Source organism: Musa acuminata, chromosome BXJ1-8, assembly GCF_036884655.1.
Source record: "Musa acuminata AAA Group cultivar baxijiao chromosome BXJ1-8, Cavendish_Baxijiao_AAA, whole genome shotgun sequence".
NCBI classification, from domain to species: domain Eukaryota; kingdom Viridiplantae; phylum Streptophyta; class Magnoliopsida; order Zingiberales; family Musaceae; genus Musa; species Musa acuminata.
Genome location: NC_088334.1, coordinates 11,431,277 through 11,447,307, shown reverse-complemented (window position 1 = coordinate 11,447,307; position 16,031 = coordinate 11,431,277). Strand labels below are relative to the sequence as shown.

Genomic DNA, 16,031 nt, shown 5'->3' with positions numbered 1-16,031 from the left:
ACTAAAGAAAGGGGTACGAAAAGGCGAATTAACATTCGTGGCTGCTATGAAGCTAGAGCCACTCGACGAGAAGGTCATTCAGGAACCTACTGTGGTTGGTGGCTAAAGTGCTGAAGGAGTTCACAGACGTTATGCCACTCGAGTTGCCAAAGACTCTACTGCCACGCAGAGGCGTGGATCATCATATCGAGCTGGAGCCAAGAGTGAAGCCTCCAGCGAGACCACCATACCGCATGCCCTCTCCTGAGTTGGCAGAACTCAGAAAGCAGTTAAATGAACTGTTAAGCGGTGGTCTCATCCGCAGTTCTAAATCAGCTTCCATCCATCCCCCCCAAATCAGACAAGGGTAAAGTCGTCACCCTTAGTTCAAGCGGTTCAGAATCTAGCAGCGACGATGAGGAGTCGCAAGGTCCCCGAATGGAAGCAATGTGTTTGTTAAATGCATTGCGGGGTCAAGTGAGGGAGAACATAAAGGCAAAGCCATTGAAAGCAGGGAGTAGCGAGCTGATGTATGTGGACATTAAGCTCAATGGCCGAACAACCCGTGCAATGGTGGATACGGGTGCTACCCATAACTTTATTGCCGATCAAGAAGCAAAGCGACTTGGGCTGTTCTTGGACAAGAACCCAAGTCGAATGAAGGCGGTGAACTCGAAGGCCAAGCGAATCTCCGGGTTGGCAAAGGGAGTTCCCATCAAGATCGAAACGTGGAGCGGGAGTATTAACATGATGGCAGTGCCATTGGACGACTTCCAAGTGATTCTTGAAATGAAATTCATGCACGCAGCGAAGTCGGTACCAATGTCGTTCCTAAACTCCCTATGTATGATGGGAGGTGACGACCCCTGTGTGGTTCTTGTCTCTCGGAGGGGAACCAGGGAACCCCAACAGATATCAGCATTACAACTAAAGAAAGGGGTACGAAAAGGCGAATTAACATTCGTGGCTGCTATGAAGCTAGAGCCACTCGACGAGAAGGCCATTCAGGAACCTACTGTGGTTGGTGGCTAAAGTGCTGAAGGAGTTCACAGACCTTATGCCACTCGAGTTGCCAAAGACTCTACTGCCACGCAGAGGCGTGGATCATCATATTGAGCTGGAGCCAAGAGTGAAGCCTCCAGCGAGACCACCATACCGCATGCCCCCTCCTGAGTTGGCAGAACTCAGAAAGCAGTTAAATGAACTGTTAAGCGGTGGTCTCATCCGCAGTTCTAAATCACCATTCAGAGCTCCAGTTCTCTTCCAAAAGAAACAAGATGGGAGCCTCCGACTATGCGTCGATTATCGAGCCCTCAACAAAGTGACGATGAAGAACAAGTATCAAATCCCACTCATCGCAAACTTGTTCTATCAATTGGGCAAGGCCAAGTATATCTCAAAACTTGACCTTCGGTCGGGATATTGGCAGGTGTGCATTGCTGAAGGCGACGAAGCGAAAACTACCTGTGTGACCAAGTATGGAGCCTTTGAGTTCTTAGTGATGCCTTTCGGCTTAACCAACATTCCGGTCACGTTCTGCACTCTTATGAACCAATTATTCAAAGAGTATTTGGATAAGTTTGTGGTCGTCTACTTGGACGATATCGTCGTCTACAACCAAATGCTCGAGGAGCATATCGAGCACCTTCGGATAATTTTCAAGGTTCTTAGGGAGAACACTTTGTTCGTGGATAGGGAGAAGTGCTACTTTGCTCAAACGAAGATCTTGTTTTTGGGGCATCGAATTGGTGATGGCTCCATTCGGATGGACTAATCAAAGGTGAAAGCAGTTGCGAAATGGCGAACTCCAAAGAAGCTGCCAGAGTTGAGATCCTTTCTTGGTTTCGTCAACTACTATCGACGCTCGTAGCGGGGCATTCGAAGCAAGCAACTCCACTGACGGAGTTACTGAAGAAAGAGCAGCCTTGGAGGTGGTCTGACAAATATGAAGCTGCATTCCTAGATCTGAAGGCTGCTGTGTTGGAAGAACCGGTGCTCAAATTGCCGGACTATGGGGAGCCCTTCGAAGTCCATACAGATGCTTTAGACTTCGCTATTGGGGGAGTACTTATGCAGGAGGGTCATCCGGTGGCATACGAGAGCTACAGCCTCAACGACACCGAGCGGCGGTATTCGGTGCACAAGAAGGAGATGACAACGGTGGTCCACTGTCTACGAGTTTGGCGGCACTACCTTCTTGGATCGCGATTTGTGCTGAGGACAAACAACATCATTTTGAGCTATTTCCAAACTCAGAAGAAACTCTCCCCAAAGCAAGCATAATAACAGGACTTCCTAGCTGAGTTTGATATGACAATGGAGTACAAGCCCAGAAAAGCAAATGTCGTGGCCGATGCATTGAACCAGAAGGTGGAGCGAGTGAATGCCATACAGTTGGAGGGCAGAGGCCAAGCAAGTCAGTTGCACTACAACTTCCTTTCCAGGATCAGGGATTGACTGTATAGTGATCCCCAAGCAGTAACCCTGATGCAGCTCATTAAAGAAGGCAAGACATGACGATTTTGGATCTAGGAGGGACTCGTTTACACAAAAGGGAATAGGGTTTATGTTCCTCGAGTGGACAATTTGAGGCGTGAACTCTTAAGAGAGTGTCACGATTCCCTTTGGGCTGGACATCCGGGCATTCATAGAACTTTGGTTCTCGTGGAGAGGGCCTTCTACTGGCCGAATATGGGGACTGATGTGGAGGAGTATGTTCGAGCGTGTCTCACTTGCCAACAAGACAAGGTGGAGTAGCGGAAGCCGGTGGGGATTTTGGAGCCGTTGCCCGTACCAGAATGGTCGTGGGAGAGCATTTCCTTAGACTTCATATCAAGCTTGCCGACAGTAGAGGGACTGGGATCGATACTCGGTAATGGTCGATCGATTTTCAAAGTTTGCAACTTTTATTGCTACGCCCCTACACTGTTCAGTAGAGGAGGCGGCCAAGCTGATGATGAAGAATGTGGTGAAGTATTGGGGAGTCCCACACAATATTATCAGTGATCGAGACGCCCGGTTCATGGGACGATTTTGGACCCAGTTATTCAAATTGTTAGGGTCTAAGTTATACTTCTCCACAAGCCTCCACCCCTAAACAGATAGCCAAACTGAAAGGAAAAACTCACTCCTGGAGCAATGTCTTCGGCACTACGTGAGTGTCAACCAACGAGATTGGGTGAAGCTGTTGGACATAGCCCAATTGGCTTCGGCACTACGTGAGTGTCAACCAGTGTATCTGCGTCCAACAAGAGCCCCTTCGAGATCATTACAGGACAACAATCGTCGACTCCTCACACCCTGGCTATCAGATACACTGGGAGTCGTCCGTCAGCATATCACTTTGCCAAAGAATGGCACCGAAATGCAGATATTGCGCAGGCTTACTTGGAGAAGGCGGCCAAAAAGATGAAGTGGGCCGACTTGGGAAGGCAACCACAAGAGTTCAAAGTCAGCGATTTGGTGTTGGTGAAGCTTCAACCAACATCACTCCAATTCTTTAGGAACAACGTACACAAAGGATTAGTACACAAGTATAAAGGGCCCTTCTCAATTATCAGTAGGGTGGGCAACGTCTCCTACAGGTTGCAGCTGCCGGCGTGGCTCAAAATTCACAATGATTTTCATGCTAGCAGCTTGAAAGCCTACCACTCAGATCCGCAAGATGCTTCCCGAAATGTTCCAACTCGGCTACACCCCACCAGAGTCTCCCACGAGAAGCGAGTTGAAACAATTTTGGCGGATCGCAAGATAAAGCTACCCAATGGAGCTGAGCATACCGAATACTTGGTGAAGTGGCGAAAGCTTCCCCGAACTTAAACCAGTTAGGAGTCCGAAGACGCCCTACGACATGAAGAAGCAATCATCAACAACTACTAACAAGCGTCGACGAGGGCATCGATAGTTTAAGTGGGGGAGAATGTCACCAACGGTCGTTGCGCACTCGCGACAACTTCGTTCAACGAACCGTTCGTCGCTTTTGCATGCTTGAACAAAGACATGGCAGCCTATTTTGCCTTGGTTTTGTATGTTTTTACTTGTAAAAATACATGTTCGAACAGGTTGTAGTGCACAGTCCGACCGCTCACCGCACCGGGCCAAAAGCTCCAAATGGCTCTGTTTTCATGTGCCACAAGCTGTTTTTTGTAGCCCGCTGCATCGCGCGAAATGTCAACCATCTCAGCACCTTGGAACCTCCCGGGTGGCACAGGGCTGGATGGGGCTTCGGTATATTGTCGGGCGATGAACAATCTTCACAAGTTCGCACGTTTTCTTGATGGGAACTTGCCTTCGCGCCCAGCACCCGGTGAGCAGCTGTTTGTGGACTTGCAGCTATTCGTTCAACCTTCTAAAGTCCTTGTTTTCCTCCTTTCTCTGTTTTCGATCATGTATGCAAGGTGCTCGCTGAATTGCTTGTAAAGCTTCCCTCTTCGTGAGGCGTCGGGACTTGTCCGTCGCTCGTTCTTCAAACCATGGTATGCAATTTCGAATGGTACCGCCCGGTACGGGCAGTACGTACCGGTCCGACGGCATACCGGTACGCGGGCCGCCCGCTACCGGATGAGACGTGCTGCAGTGCTATAGTAAGAGGAAGAAATATTTAAAACCGCTCGGTACGCCCTGGTGTACTGCTCAGTACATGGTACCGTATTATATCGAGCCAACCTCGAAACACCGGTACGGTACGGTATTGCATACCTTGCTTCGAATTAATCAACTTTCTCTTTTACAGATCCTTCGGGACCTGAGTGAGGTTTCAAATTGGTTGACCTTTGCGGACGCATATTGCAAGGGCGTATCAAGACTTAGGCAATCCCAGCCAAGTCCGAGAAGTTGGCGCAAGGTTGCTTCGCGACTTAGGCAACGCAAGCTAAGTTCTCATTTTGGCCGCAAGGGTGCCTCATGACTTAGGCAATTCCAGCTAAGTCCGTGACATATCAGCCCATGCCCAGACCAATATGTACCGTCCATACCATATCATTTCTGGCAGTACAACAGTCCTTGCTTTTAAAAGCAATACTGTAAAGACAAATTCAATACTAGTTTCAATAACCTTTTAGACTAACACCAATACATGGATGGGATGTTAATTTGTATCATTGAATAAAATAATAAAAATAAAATGGACTGTATGTATATCTGAAAATATACATTTTGATGAAATTACCTGATCAAATTGGCAAACACTAGTAATATTTAAAATCTTATTAAGAACTGAAAGTTAAATTAACTAATTAAGATAAATGGTAAAAAGTTATACTAAATAAAAATTTAGATATATCATATTTGTTATTCAATAAGGAAAGATTCATGAAGATAATATTCATACAGTAAAATAGGATGGTTAAAACAAGAGAAGGATGTTATAAGTTTCATGTGCCGATTGTGTGTCCTTTTAATTGAAATGAATTTTTTATAAGAGAAATGTAAAGCTATCCATGCTTTAGTATCGAAGTGATCAGAAGTCAAGAAACGTGTACAAAATTTAGTCTAGCTAAATTTTAAAATTGAAGTGGATGTTCAGGATTCCTACAAAAAAATAAAAAAAACAAAAGTATTGTCATTTAAGAACAATTAAATATAGCTTCGAGAGGATTAAATAAGGAAAAATAGATTAAAATAATATGAATACATAAAAAAAACTATAGATGCAATGGCAACACCAGGTGAGTTGATTAGTCATGATGTGAGAAGAGATAGAGAGATTTAATTAGGGTTTAATCACACAGCTCAATGACATGGTAAGATTGATGCAACTGAACCCACATGGTAAAGGCATTCTTGTTGTTGTTAAACAATTAGAAATTTAAGGTGGTACAAAACAATGTTGATGCCCAGTTGTAGGTCACGGAAACCCTATAATATTCAAAAGGTCTTTCCAAACGCCTTCTATAGTATCTAGCCAATCCTATACGGCAATAGTATATTGCCACCCCCATTCGTCAGAAAATCATCACTACCTAAGCCATAGAAGATTATGTTTTAGCAATAGCTACATAAACATGATTATCATAATGTTATACAATTAAGTTTCCACAATTAAATATAATTGTGAATATTTTAAAATAATTTAGTGTCCAATACTTGAAATAGTATACTTGAAATATCCATTTTATTTAGTTGAAACTTGATAAAAAAAACTCTGCTCTTAAATTTATTAGCACAGTCTTTATATGATTTTTAATGTTCTTCGTGAGCTCCATAATACACTACAATGTTATCATTAAAGATAATCACATTCTGTTCACAATATTAGATGTCTTTATCATATTTTAATTTGAAATCAGTCGATCTTGTTCGCATTAATTTTTCATTTGTTTATCAAATTAACTGATTATTTGAACAATCCAAAGCTTGACTTGGAAAACCCATAAGCTTAACATATGCCATTATGCTACTATGGTTAGCTCTTTTATGTTCCTAAGATAATAATTTTTTCACCATTAGCCCACTGCACTAACAACATTCCCAATCATATTACATTACATCCTTACAGTCGTTAGCGACTTAACATCATATAATGGTATCATGGTTTTAAATTTCACTCAGACTATCATGTACTAAGCAGTTTTTTCTTTTAAAAAAAAAAAATGTACTGAGCAGTATATATTGTGATGTCCTTGGATCTATGCAATGAGAATCGGATCGTGATGAGATCACAATAATGAGATCGGTTCACCTTTAAACAAAGATCCTAAATAATCTCAATCATAGGTTACTCGAGAAGGACATCGAGATAACAGGACAGACTGTGTGCTATATACCCGTCCATATGATGGATACAGCTAGTCTCATAACTGCTCGTGTGAGGACACTAGGGATACAGTACAGGTGCTCATTGGAGAATGAGTTCACTGATTGATCCTCTTACGGAATGCTGGATGGTTGATGATGCCTTATTGTCAAACAACGATTCCGTAGTCCCAATGGTGTATCTGGTCCTTAGACTTGAGACACCAAGGATGTCCTGTATGAGTGCTCCACTCTTTGATACCAGACTTATAGGTTTGGAAGTCCCAGATCTAGTACAGCTGGTCATTGGGAGTGACAGTCGACCTTACGAGGGCTATTGAGTGTCGATAGAGGATCATCCACTCTCGACGTCATGAGAGGAATATCACATGTGTTCTTGCTCAGACAAATCCCTAGCCAGGGTCATTTGGATTGAGAGAGAAAGAGTTCTCCGGGAGAATCCGATTAGAGCGAGACTCGAGTAGAAACCGTATGGGTTTGACAGCACTATGTCATATACGGTCTCTGGATATTAGATGGATGAGGGACGGTAACTAAGGACAGACAGGTCCAATGGATTGGATTCCCTTGTATCGTCTGGGGACTACGGCGTAGTGGCCTAGTACGTCCGTAGTCGATGAGTCGAGTGAATTATTATAGAGATAATAATTTACTGAGTCAGAAAGAGTTCTGATAAGTATGACTCACGGCCAGCTCGATATTGGGCCTAGAGGGTCACACACATATGGTAGGCGTTTCGATGGGTAGAGGTTCGGATATGAGATATCCGCCGGAGCCCCTATCTTATTGGATATCCAATAAGCCATTGAATTATTGGATCCCATGGACGAGATCCAATAAGAGCTCATGAGAGATTATTGGATAGAGATCCACTAATCTAAAAAGCTTGGGTAATTGGATGCAGATCCAATACCCAATAGGGAAGGATCCATTAGGGTTTGACAGGAGACCTCTATAAATAGGAGGGATTCAGTGGTTCATAGACTAGAGCTTTTGCTTGCCTCTCTTATTCTCCTCCCCCTCTCCACCTCAGAGCAGGTCTGGAGTTTTGAGGAGCGTCATCGCAACCCTACTGTGTGGATCACAGCTAGAGAGGAGGACGCTTGACCTCCTTCACCCTCTCCTAGAGATCTGTAAGGATTCAGGGATATACGATCTCCCTAGGTAACAATCTACTCTATACGCAGTTTTAAGTTTCGCGATTTTTTGCGCACCAATCTTCGCACGACGACGAACATCTTTTTGGGAAATTGGGATTTTGTTTCTCTTGTTCTTCCGCTGCGCATGTGATGTCACCCCCATGATTTCCCAACGGAACTAACATGCAGACCAAGGCTTTTTGCTCGATCTGGTTCTGAACAATTTTTTTAAAGGTTGACATGCTTAGGATTTTTAATGCACTCTTACAACATATGGCCAGCTCACTATTTCTAGCTGGCCCATCCTCCAGGCACTTCTCCACCTCCTTTCCTCATCCTCCAATCTCCTCCTACTGCTATTACTATTACGACTCTTCTCTTCTCCTTCATGGCATCAACTGGTATGCCAACATACTATTGCCGGTATTGCAGTACATAGCAGACTTGTACTGTCCAAACAGCGATTGGTACAGGTCTGGTATCAAAATTTTGAACCATGGAAGCTATCAAACAAATTGCAACTTCTTAACAGAATATTTAGCTTGCCTTCATTCTTGGTCTCTACCTTTGACCCAGTCAAGAAAAAAAAATTTCTTGAATTGCTTACGAACCAGCTAGGGTTAGAAGTGACTTGATTTCATGGAAATACTATTTCTAATGAATTCCAGGAGAAATATTTGATTTCTAATTCCTTAGGACTTCTTGAGTCCATTAAGGCCCAGCTATCTGTATAGCTGGCAATTAAAAGCAGACTCCACTCAGTTAAGCTACTTCTGCAATGGTTGAATCATGGGTGTTACATACTAGCCACATTTCTATTTCTTATCCTTTGGTTCTTGAATTCTAGACTAATCATGGGTGTTGCAAGACTGTCAAATCTCCACTGTTACTAGATGTTTGGGACACATAATAGAAGAGTTAAAGTGTCAAACATACCATGTCTTTTTCTTTTTTTTTTGTTTTCTTTAAGAATCTGTTGATTACTAAACAATCTCTTGTAAACTCAGTGTTTCCCTAACCTCTATTTCTTCATTTCTTTCAATTTCTAAATAACTAAGATTGGGTAGACTGTCACCTTTTCTTGCCTCAATGAAAAAAGATCATTTAGCTTCTATATGGATACTTCAGTTTTTTTTAATGTTTTTACTACTCAAAAGTTCTATTAGGTGGAAAAGAGCCGACATTGAGGTGCCAAACCTTGCTGTCGATATGAACTCTTAGGGAAGATCAGCCTGTTATTCCTAGAGTCACTTTTATTTGTTGAGCCTAGAGTAACTATTATTTGTGGAGCAACAGCCCTTCCACTTGGCACCATCAGATCACTAAGGCCGACTTTCATCCCTGCTAGACGGGTGGGTCTTGCAGTTAAGACCCCTTTTGCACCAACATTTATTTACACTAAGTGGATTCATGACACACTGAGCTGTAGATGCTTTGTACTGACCTATTACTAATGGACAAATAGACCATATAAGTATAGTAAAGTTGTTAACTGTATTTTCATTTCTGCATTTAAAAACAAACAGAATTCATGACAAATATGTGAAAAGGCATCACCTGGTCAAGATTTTGTACTTGCTCGGATGGATCATCAGTCTTAGACAAGGAAGCCTTCACCAGAACAGAATAGTAGTCTTTATATGTTTTCCTACTTTCAGTAGTACTAGTTACCTCAACCTCATCAATATAAGCCACACGAAGAGATGGATACCTGCAATATATAAGTGCTTCAACAGGTTTAGTTCATACATCCATGAAGTATATTACTAACATCCTTTAGTTCATATCCCAAAAGACAAAGCTAACCCAGAAAATAAATCTGACACAAAAACCTGAAAAGTTGGTTGTTATATAATCTAACTTAGCTGTGCAAAATGTTAATAAAAAGATGAAACTCATAGATTATACATAAAACCTATAAACCAGAAACAAAAGGAATTGGACACATACACTCTCATGAGTTTTAAAATATCTTGTGCACGTTGGTGACCAGATCTTTTGTCAATCCCATACTGCTGGCAAGAAACCACATATGTGAACTTCATATCAGCTACAGCTTGGCATTTTGCCCATAAAGATCTTTCTAATTTTGAATGCTTCTCAGACATCAATTCAGCCGCTTTATAACCTTCCATAAGATCTGCTTATGAAGATGATCGAGAATGAAAAATGAAGATGATCGAGAATGAAAAATCACAATAGTTGTAGAAAAATATCATGTCACATACTGAAAATGCTATTATAGTACCTTCTTCTTTAGCCATATCCAGAAAAGCTTGAAGTTCCAAGGCTTTCCGATTGTACATCATTCCTCTAACTAGTGAGTAGTGATCATGTAATCAATCTTTAGTAACAAATATTTTTGAATGGAATCCTAAATTTGACTTGTAACTGAATAAGGTAAACAATTGTTGGCATGTAAAATGGAGAAACATCTCTTAGCACTGCTGCAGCAGTTGACTTGATACTATACCTGTCCGAGTTAAGGTCTGGCCCCTATATGCAGCCCAAAGGCGAAGTTCCTCTTCCAGCTCTTCAGAAGCTTTTAGCTCCTCTTCTGTTTTGCAATCTACCCTCTCAAGGAAGTTGGTCCATTGTTCTGGTGATGCATAACAGCAAATCTTTGACTCAATACCATTAAATGTTTGCTGACTACCTATAGATATCTAGAATAATCCTCAATTTCCTAGCAGTGGAAGATAAAGGGAAACCTGGATATATTTTCTGCAGATAAAATAGAATAGATACTCCATCCTCATTTGGTTCTTCGAGATTACTTAGAGAGAACAGAACATCTTCATTGTAATAAGGTGTCAAAACTCTGCAGACAAGAAGTATCTAAAGATTGATTTCTGACAGAATTAATATGGTATAACTCCTTTTTGTCTAAGGAAAGAGAGATTTCTAATCATGCTAGTTCTGATAGACAAATCCGGTGAAACCACAGTGATCGACACCAGTCAAAAGCTGCACAAGGACTTTAAGTTGGCATTTTATGAACAAAAGAAAACAAGAAGGCTAGAAGCACATATAAAGAAACTGCCATGCATTATTATCATGTATCTTGGATGTCACATTCCAAACAGCGAGAACAAATAAAGATATTTGTGGAAACCAATCTGAAAGATTCTTTCACTAGACGTAATACAGTTGGGTGGTTGGTATACATACCTAGCAATTTCACACCATTTGGTTTGAAACAGTCCTTACCATGCCGGTAAGCCTAATGTCCCAGGTTTACAATGTTGTAAGCTAAACCAGTTTGCTGAGCAGTACCTAGCTATATTGGATGATAAGTCTAATGCGTGCCCAGCCCCTTCTCTTCCCTTCTCCATTAGTTGCCTCCATAAAAAGATAGCTATCAGATTTTCAATCACTCTTTCCCTTAGTTTCATAGTGTGGCTCATAATCTTAATTCCTCTATAATTAGAACAGTTTTGGATATCAACCTTATTCTTATAAATTGGTACTAAGATACTTTCTCTCCTGATTAGGCATTCTTCTTGACGTCAAGATTTTGTTAAATAAACTAGTGAACCCAAACTATTCCTAGATCTCTCAAACTCTTCCAAACCAAACTATTCCTTGATCACTCAAACTCTTTCAAACCCCAGTAGGGATGCCATCAAGTTGTTTATATATCTGTTACCTGAAGTAATAATTTTTGCATGATAGATGTTTATATATACAGTAGCTATTCTGTTTCGTTTGTCTTTGGAATTATTTATTTATTATTTTTCTAATGTATTCTCTCTACTGAAGGGTTTCCTTTTTCAAATGTAATAAGTTGTCAAATGATAAGACAACATATTATGTATCACTAGTCACTACATTAATTACGAAGATTTTTCCAAGGAGATAAGCAAAAATGAAAAGATTTTGAGTTTGATTGAAGATTTTGTCCAAGAAGGGAAGACTATATGTCAAACAAATAAAAAGTAGATCTTCTCCAAAGAAAAAAAAAAGATAAGCAATTGATTAACCCAATAAAGTCACCAAGCACTCAAGCGCTCGTCAAGGCGCCAAATGAGGCGAGGCCCGAGCACCTTTAATTGGGCGTGGCCTAGGTAGGCGTCGAGCGACGCGAACCCTGATGGAGCCAAATGTGGTATGGTTTGAGCCTAAATTAATTGGACTCATTAATCCCTCGTTGCATGCATGATCCCTTGCCTCCTTGAAAAATATAAGGGTGCACAATTAGCATCTTTCTCCCTATCAACAAACAACGATGTCTTCCTCTCCATCGACAACTAATAGCGGTATCTTTCTCTAACGAGGGGTTTTTGTGCGATCTTTGGCAAGCACTTCCTCGATAATACACACACTCTCTCTCCTCTGTCGTTGACCCCTCCCCCTCCTTAGATCCCGAAAACACCCCTTTCCCTTCTCCTATATCACAACAGCCTGAACCCCAATTGCCTCCCCACGGCCCAGCGCCATCCCCTGCCTCTCCTCCCTCCCCCTGTTAGAGTCTCCTCTCACTCCTTTACTGCAACTTTTAACCTTCCACCTCATCCTCGGTAATTCTCTCTTCATTGCACCTTCCCCCTCCTCGGACCTTGACAACACTCCTTTCTTTTCTCCAAAATAGTCGCCTTCTCTCTCACTAGTGTCTTCCCCTCCCTCTTCCCCTTGACCTTCCACCTCATCCTCAATAACTCCCTCGCACTCTGCCCCTCCTCGGACCCGACATCACCACTTCCCTCCTTCACCATGACCATCTCCTCCACACACTTGTCACTCGAACCCCGATTGCCTCATCCTCTAATTCTCCCCTAGTAGCACAACTCCCCGACCTTCCCGAAATTCAATAGCCCCCTCCTCCTCCTCACTCCCCTCTAACTGACAACAATCCACCTCCCATACCCCCACCAACCCCTTCTCCAAGAATATCCCACCAACCCACCTCCTATACCCCACCAACCCCCTCCTTGCTTCGTGCTCCCCTTCCAACTGATTGGCTGTATTTTTTTTAATATAACCAATGAATTATGTAAACAATTGAATATGTAATTGGCTCATTGCTATTTCCTAGTGTTTTGGATTGTCACTGCAGCTTTAGGATGTTAGATCATGGCTACAATAGGCAATCCTTCATGAATCATCAATAAGAAACTCAAAAAAGGATCCTATATGGAAGCACAATCTTGTTTTGTTTTATCATTTTTATTATTGGAATTGAACAATGTAATTTGGTACTTCAAATGAATACAATTTGATGTCATTTTTATTTTAGTGATCATATTTATCAGTCACGATATGTATTTTTCTATATTTTAATGTTTGAGAGTACCTCACTTCGCTCAACTAGCACGTCGAGGGTTTTGGCACCTTGACGCATTTTGCGGTGGATTAACCTTGACTCAAGGAATAAGATTTCTAGAATGTTTCTGCCTTATTTTTTTAGTTTTAATTTTCTTCTTGTACTTGGGCTCTATATAAAGAAGTATTGTAATCAGTGAGATGACTGAATGAATAAAGTTTCACTTTTCTGTATCGTGTGTGACTGGTGGGAGGTCACTATCAAGTATCAACCCCTCAAATGAGTTTCGAAGATAATATCAGCCCAAAGTGACCACACTTGGCATCACCATTCAAATTCAAATTATATTGTCTATACTTTTCCTCTTTATACAAGCCATGAAGCCCAAGAAACTTGTCTTATGGTTTACCGTCCAAACACTGACCGGACTGATATTACCAATTACCAATTGGTATTTACCAGTCCAACCAAGGAATGATACCAGATCATACAGGTCCATAATGGCTGGATTTTTTTATTATTTTTTCTGATGATACCAAGCAGTATGAATTGGTATACCATCTGGTACACTGGTAAAGTAGCAGCCCAACCAATTACAAAAACTGGCATTGAACCAAGATTTAAATCTTTTAACCTTCCCTCCAAATTACAACCAAACAATAGCCTTACTCTCTAACAAAAAACCTTGCTCTTCAACCACCAATTGGATCCCCAAACTGCCAAATATTTAGTGCCAGGAAGCTGCTGCATTTCTACTACATTGGAGGCAAACAGATAGCTTAACACAACCAACTGGAACTACTATGGAAGGGTCGATTCTGTTTTCTCAAATTCTGGTAAATGTTTGTACATTTCTCTGATAGTACTTTTCATGGTCGAATTTTTTTTTCTTCAAAATATGCTTTCACTCAGTTTTCTTCTAACCAATTCCCTTGCATCTTAGAAATCCTTAAAGGTTGCCCTACATCAGATTATTCATTTTTCATTGCAAGAAAAAGAACACTATCAAATTTACAAGCGGCAAAAAAACACATAAACCAAGCAGTTATATACAAAGAGAACATTTTGTGCACATAAATGTATCATGCTTTACAAGCCATAAAAATGAGAAAAATTGTTTAAATGACTAAGTGTTGTGCAACAAAACCAATGAAGCAAATCAATGCTGAATCAACAACAGTGCTTTTAGGATGGAGTTCTCAATACTCACGAGAATGAAAGCATGTTATGAGCTTTTGGTGCATCAGGCATATCCATAAAAAGAGAGTTACTAAAGAAAGTAATACGCCGTCTGGCTTCTAGGTTAGTTGGTACATCCATTGCAGACTCCATAACAGTAAGCAGCAGATATAGCCTTTTGATCTGATATTCAAAAGAGAAAAAACTTACTTTTGATTTTTCAGTCAAGAGTAAGAAAGTACATTGTTGCTCGACCAAGTAGTACCTTCTCTGTCCAAAAATCTGACACTGGGTAAGGAAATATAATAGCTCCAGTTGATGCAAACAATGGAGCCTGATTATCCAGTGGAGCAATGCCTTCATGAATTCCATTTGAACCTCCATTACTAGAATCTAACATACTATGAAAGAGCAACATGACAGAATTAAAACCTAATGCTCAACATAGCCTCAATTTTCAGGAAAGAAGAAAATATCACAGCTAAGGACAATGATCTAAATAGAATTAACTAATTATTCCATGGTATCCTGATATCAACCATGAAAAATAGAAAAGAAAAAAGAAAGTTAAGATGTACCAAACTAACAAAAAGGACATCTTTTTTGCTTTAGCACTGGTTTCTGTTTAAGATCAGATGACTAGTGAAGGAAGCTTAACAATTAGTGAAACCACAAGTGGTTCAAAAGAGAACTTCTATTTGATCAGTTAAATCATTCTCAAGAAATCTCATGGCCGATGACCGGAATACAACATATTATTACATACCAAATTATGATTCTAATTCATCATGACATTAAAAAAATTTGAAAGCACAAACTTGCATGTCAAGAAAAGTGATCTCGTGCTTCCACTCGAATTTAAGGTTTCGCAATATCAATAAAATATTGCAAAATGGACACCTGTCAACCAGATTAGGCCATTTTCGTAGGCTGGAAACTTGAAATAATTTTGTTATGCCTACTTCATTAAATTTAGTTGTTTTCCTAAAATTATGAAAATGATTGTTCTGAGTTACTACTTTTGGAGATCTTTGGCCAGCATCGCGACTCTTAGGTTCCTCAATAACAAATATCTACATATTTATGCAGAATTTATTGGTTACCTGTCATTAGTGTTGGTAGCTTAACCAGGTAGGCATGACTTATAATTTTCATAAATCTGCCATCATCAAGCTTGAAACAATTTAAAATGCATGCAGAAAATAGTCCATGGTTCAAAAGTTCATATTACCTGCAACATTTTAAGCTTGAAATAATTGTGTGGAAAATTTGAAAATCATTGCCACTTGATTGAAGCCCAAAAGAAATGGTTGAAATAGAAAATGTGAACTTTGACTTGGTTGACTTAGAAAGAAAACTAAAGCTGATGGTATGCCATTTGATGTATCTGAATTAATCCCATAAATGTAGACTTAGGTTTGATGTATGTGTGCTTACAAAAGGAGTGTAGTGACAGTAATGGTCTGAATTTATGATGATTCAAATCAATAGCAGTTCAAATTAAGGAGAACTGGAAAGAGAATGTGAATTAATCACATTCAATAGCAGTTCAAATTAATTCAAGTATGTGAATTAGTCACACACATGTAGAGTTGCATGAATATATGCGACAACTGGAAAGAGAATGACGGTTCAAATTAAACAACCTTAGATAAAACTACTGCCTTTGTTTTGTGTCATTGTTTGATGTATTTTAGCTATTCATACACATGCAGATT

General features: G+C 40.6%; 1 protein-coding gene across 5 annotated transcripts in view; it reads right to left on the bottom strand.

The window, feature by feature from the left end:
• The window catches only part of LOC135583435 (callose synthase 3-like), a 72,352-nt gene that overhangs the window by 16,115 nt on the left and 40,206 nt on the right, over positions 1-16,031 (bottom strand). For all 5 annotated transcript variants that reach the window (XM_009414795.3, XM_065079044.1, XM_065079045.1 and 2 more), the window contains 7 exons: positions 14,579-14,714; positions 14,345-14,496; positions 10,583-10,692; positions 10,345-10,470; positions 10,120-10,188; positions 9,822-10,011; positions 9,429-9,582 (listed from right to left, as the gene is read on the bottom strand). In XM_009414795.3, the coding sequence (XP_009413070.2) occupies positions 9,429-9,582; positions 9,822-10,011; positions 10,120-10,188; positions 10,345-10,470; positions 10,583-10,692; positions 14,345-14,496; positions 14,579-14,714 (937 nt within the window). The remainder of the gene's footprint in view (positions 1-9,428; positions 9,583-9,821; positions 10,012-10,119; positions 10,189-10,344; positions 10,471-10,582; positions 10,693-14,344; positions 14,497-14,578; positions 14,715-16,031) is intronic.